General features: G+C 45.5%; 1 protein-coding gene across 1 annotated transcript; it reads left to right on the top strand.

Moving 5' to 3' along the window:
• Positions 1-497: 497 nt before the first annotated feature.
• Positions 498-5,315, top strand: LOC125527638 (polyamine oxidase 5). The gene is made up of 10 exons (XM_048692149.2): positions 498-1,050; positions 2,872-2,987; positions 3,123-3,211; positions 3,288-3,401; positions 3,489-3,576; positions 3,657-3,742; positions 3,838-3,940; positions 4,074-4,171; positions 4,289-4,718; positions 4,840-5,315. Exons 1-10 carry the CDS (start codon positions 1,017-1,019, stop codon positions 5,158-5,160), a joined length of 1,479 nt encoding a protein of 492 aa, XP_048548106.1. The 5' UTR covers positions 498-1,016; the 3' UTR covers positions 5,161-5,315.
• Positions 5,316-5,615: the final 300 nt, after the last annotated feature.

Consider the following 5,615-nt stretch of genomic DNA (forward strand, 5'->3'; position numbering starts at 1 on the left):
CCAGAATGAACTCCACTGTGCCGCGGAGGTAATTGCCTATTCACTCTATCCCGCGTGTTCAAATTAGAAGTCAAGCAATGCAACATTTTGTATAGATACCCTCACGCAAATTAGATCACGGTTGCTTAAAAACGATACGGTGTTTCACCGTAGCACCACACTACATTGCACTATGAATGCCACACGCATTGTGACATCCTAGTAGCGACAACCCAACCCCACATGCAAAAACACAACCTCGTATCTCGCTCGACTCTTAATGCATGTTTTTGGACCCGCGGGGGTAATAATCTCTATTAAGAGTCACGGATGCAACAGTTTTTTATAAATACCGTCACACAAATTAAACCACGGTTGCTTACAACGGTAGGGTGTTCCACCGTAGCACCACACTACACTCCACCTATAATATAAGCCACACGCATCGTGCCATCCCGGCAATAACCCAACTCCCCGGGCGCGCGCACGCAAAAACACCACCTCTATAAAGCACCACCCTCGCACACGAACCGCACCGCGCCGCACCCAAACCCGACCCCGTCACGGGCAGCCAACCAGTAATCAACCCAACCGTGCACCTCTCTCTCGCACTCTCTCCCATCCACGCACGCACCTTCGCGCGCTCTCCTCCTCCTCCACCACCACCACCGGCGCGATCGGCGGCGTGGCTCCGCGCGAAGGGATCGCCGGTGCGGGTGCCACCGGTGACGGGCCGTTTTGGGTATGAGAGGGGACCTCCGCGAGGCGCCGAGCACCATCACCGCAGCAGCAGCAGCAGCCAGCGTCGACGTCGGCGGCCCCATGGACGGCCTCCTAGTCTTCGTCTTCTACCTCTCGCTTCCTATACGTGGCGGCCGCGACCACTCTAATTGCTAGCCTCCCGCCGGATCGATCTCGCCGCGCACGCACCGCACTCTCCGATCTCTCTCCGACTCTGCTCTGATTCGATTCTCCCTCCCCGCCGCGCCTCGCCGTCGAACGCGGGGCCTGATTCGTCTGACCGCGCGTCTCCGAGGATGGACCAGCCGCCGAATGGCTTCGCCGCCGGAGGTGCGTGCCCGACCAAAACACTCCGCCCCTCATTTTCTCCTTTCCTTCCTGAAAATATATTTGCTGTTTCGTGCGTAGATTTTCTTTCCAGTTTAGATGTGTTCAGTCAGTGTTGCGTCAGTGTGGAGAAAGCTCTCAGCTTCTCCCACTGCATTTATTCCACTACGTACTGGATTGTTTCCAGCAGTGCAGGGGGTAATTATTACCATTACTAATTAATTGCGAAATTTATCGGGCGAAATGTTGCTGTCGCGGTCAGTGGACTGGCGTCCCAATCATGCTAATTGAGCCTGTCTGTGACAGTTTAGTGTCTTCTCCAAGGGTCCAACGATTAGAAGGGCAAAAATTATTGGACCAGAATTGTTCTTCAGATTCATTTGATGCTGATGTTTCAGGGACCACCGCTCATCTCTGGGACCAATCATCATGAAAATGATTTCTTTTTTCTTTTTACAAATGATGAGTCTTAATATGATTGATCAGTCGAGCTGTTTACAGAGTTTTCTTATGAAACAAGGAGATATTTTTGGTGACCTCAACTGAAATCGCCGCCTTATGGTAGACACAGAAAAGTATCGTTGGTCGGTCGATGAGAATCTAGAAGAGTGAATATTACAAGCAAAGCAATGAATTGTGATAGAAACAGGAACTATGATATAGAAACAGAGAATGTTACATGTAAAAAGCAAGGGACTGGGATGGCGACGGGAAAGTGAAACCGTGAAAGGGATGTAGAACAAGGTTCCATAAAACAGAGGCCACTAGAAAGTTGAAAAAATTAAGCACTTTTGCGTTTGCAAGAAGACAGAATGGGGGGAAGCATCCAATGTCTATTTGCTTCTTATTCTTGTTCGCCTTCTTTTTTTATAGCATATGCCTCTGCGTCGGTAAATCCATATTGCTGCGGATCGAATAAATTCTAGGGATTCTTCAGGCTGATATTGTTCCAACTCTCTTGGTGCTAATCAACTAGACAAAATAAATCACTGGTGGCATATTCCTGAACGATTGTTCTGTCAATCCCAAAAAGGCAGTCCTATTCAGGTGGCTCTTCATATGCTAGATCGGACAACTATGACCAGTTGCAGATTTAACAAACAATTGGTCAGTATAAACTAACCCACATAGTGCACTGAGTGGAAATTTTGGTGATACTAGCTAGGTGAATTTAGAACAATGAATATTGCAAGCAAACAAAGGAATTCTGATAGAAACAGAGAAAGGAATGTAGAACGAAGTACCGTAAACTGAGGCCACTAAACGGTGATGTTTTTACTATGTACTGTAGCACTTTTGTGCTTAGAAGAAGACAAAACGGGGAACAGCATCCCAGGTCTATTTGCTCCTTATTCTTGTTAGGTTTCTTATATAGCATATGCCACTGCATCAACCTATATTGCTGCGGATCGAATTTATTCTTGGGACCGTTTAGGTTGATCTTGTTCTTCCATCATTAGACCCTCTTTCTGCTAATGAGAATAAATCGCTCGAGGCATATTCCTGAACAATTCTTTTGGCACCCCCTAAGAAGCAGTCCTATTCAGGTGGCTTTTGAAATGCTAGAGCGGACAACTAAGACCAGTTGCAAATGTAACAAACAATTGGTCCCTCTATTAAGAAATATAAGAGCGTTTAGATCACTAAATAAACACACATAGGTGGAGATTTTGGCATGTGCTTATACAGGTACTTTCAGAAATACCAAATACGTGATAGTAGTTCAATTTTAATGCTTTAAATTGTTGTTGTTTTTTCCGGGATAGAATGCTTTCATTGGTTTTACGATGTTAAATCTTATACTCTGTTTCTTCATGATTCCAGGTCTTTTCGTTCAGCACATTGATGGGCAAAACGCTCCTCCCCCTTCTGTAATTGTGATTGGTGGAGGGATTTCAGGCATTGCATCTGCTCGTGCCTTGTCAAATGCTTCATTTAAGGTAAATTCTCCTTGCAGGAGGAAAAAATAAATGAAATCTTCATGTTCCACATTTTGTAGAGTGTAAAACAGTTAGTAAAATTAGTGTTTTAATGGTTTCAGACCCTTTTAATTATATATAGTTACACACCTACAGGTCACATTGTTAGAGTCGCGGGAGCGACTTGGTGGCCGTGTGCATACTGACTATTCTTTTGGCTGCCCAATTGACATGGGAGCATCTTGGTTAGTTGCATCCTAAAACTAGTATTAGGTTGTGTTTAGCCGAGTGATCTCATGGCTTTATCATGTGATTATTCAGGTTGCATGGTGTTTGCAATGAGAATTCTTTGGCGCCATTGATTAGGCTTCTTGGGCTTAGATTATATCGCACCAGTGGTGATAACTCTGTGCTTTATGACCATGATTTGGAGAGGTGATTCATTATCCATGATGCCAATGTGTATGCTCCTTTAACTTGATTGATTTTCATTTTCTTACTTTTTTTTTGTTTTCTTATTAGCTACGCGCTCTTTGATAAAGATGGTCATCAAATTCCCCAGGAGATAGTAACCAAAGTTGGGGAAATATTTGAGCAGATTCTGAAGGAGGTATTGCAATCATTTGCATTTACATGTTTTCTGCCTATTGTGTCATTGAATAAATTATAAGCTTCTTGTTAATACCGCAGACGGTGAAAGTTAGAGATGAATATGCAAACGACATGCCTCTTGTTCAAGCCATCTCAATGGTGCTTGACAGAAATCCACATCTAAAGTAAGTGGAGTGTAGGAGTAAATTTGTCTAATTATGGGATGATGATATCTTAATGCAGCCGTGAAATGTTAACATATGTGCACTTATCTGTACAGGCTTGAGGGTTTGCAATATGAAGTATTGCAGTGGTGCATTTGTAGATTGGAAGCATGGTTTGCCACTGACGTGGATAATATATCTTTGAAAAACTGGGATCAGGTATGCAATACAAGACTAGTCGATATACTCATATTTACATATTCATCAGGTCAGCGGAGAAATGCATGCTGACATGAGCTACATGGATGCACATTTATGCTACAACAATGTGCTGAGCTTTGCAAATTTACAGGAGCATGTTCTTACTGGTGGACATGGGCTTATGGTGAATGGCTACGACCCTGTTATCAAAGCTCTCTCCCGAGATCTTGATGTCCACCTGAACCACAGGTATGCACAGCGACATATCCTCATGGGACAACAATTCACATGGATACAGTGATTACCAGTGTTGAGGTAGTACAATCCCAAATAGGTGGCTTCTTATACATCCTTTTTGGTGATCAGGGTTACCAAAATCATCCAGCGGTATAATAAAGTCATCGTATGCGTGGAAGACGGGACAAGCTTTGTTGCAGATGCTGCCATAATAACCGTCCCTCTCGGTGTACTCAAGGCGAACATCATCAAGTTTGAACCTGAGCTCCCAGACTGGAAACTATCGGCAATCTCTGATCTTGGTGTTGGCCTCGAGAACAAGATAGCCCTCAGATTCAACACAATATTTTGGCCCAATGTAGAAGTACTGGGCAGGGTTGCCCAAACATCGAATGCGTGCGGCTACTTTCTTAACCTTCACAAGGCCACAGGGCATCCAGTGCTAGTATGCATGGTGGCGGGCAGATTCGCATACGAAATGGAGAAGCTATCAGACGAAGAATCCGTAAACTTTGTCATGTCACAGCTCAGGAGAATGCTGCCAGGGGCCACCGAGCCGGTAAAGCTTTAGATGCTTATTTTCATATTCTCTACAGTGACTGAAGTGCAACCAGTTCTGTAAATTTCATATTCTTCACAGTTGCTTGCAAGTTCTAACTGCTGCTGTCACATGTTTGCAGGTCCAGTATCTGGTTTCACGGTGGGGAACCGACCCCAACTCGCTCGGCTCCTACTCGTGCGACTTGGTCGGGAAACCGGCCGACCTGTATGAGCGATTCTGCGCTCCGGTGGGCAACCTGTTCTTTGCTGGGGAGGCCGCCTGCATCGACCACTCGGGGTCTGTGCACGGAGCGTATTCGTCAGGCATCGGCGCTGCGGAGGACTGCCGAAGGCGCCTCTCGACGCAGCTCGGTATCTCCGACCTGTTCCAGGTGGGGAAGATTGTGATGAGGGAGGAGATGACTGAAGTCATGGTCCCCCTCCAGATATCCAGGCTGTGAAAGGAAGGAAGAACAAACCTGTCTACTATTATTAGCATCGTGTTGTTCTGTTAACATCGTAGCTGTAATTTACCTCCGAAACTGTACAATTTCGCAGCGTCTGATCTTTGATGTATCTCTCAATAACATGCGGACTTTCCCTCTGATTTCATCAATATTGCTCTTGTTATCTATTATCTCCAAAGTTTTTTTTTTGGTTCTGCTCATGTTGAAAACAGTGCGGTCAATTCCGTGATCATGTGGACCAAAGCAGGGGCGTCATTATTATTTTGAATTGAAAATCAGAGGCACAGAGGCCGGTAACCTCACCAAAGCCTCTCAAGAGCGAGGCGAGGTTATCAATGTCCTGCTTGATAGGAGCCACAAAGACTGCCGCATCATCCGCATAGAGAGAGGTCCTCACCGTGGCCCCCCGCCCACGAATCTTATGAAGAAGGCCTTTCCGGGTTGCCAGG

The sequence above is a fragment of the Triticum urartu genome, chromosome 2A (genome assembly GCF_056163025.1).
Source record: "Triticum urartu cultivar PI428250 chromosome 2A, HENAU_Tu73, whole genome shotgun sequence".
Classification (NCBI taxonomy): domain Eukaryota; kingdom Viridiplantae; phylum Streptophyta; class Magnoliopsida; order Poales; family Poaceae; genus Triticum; species Triticum urartu.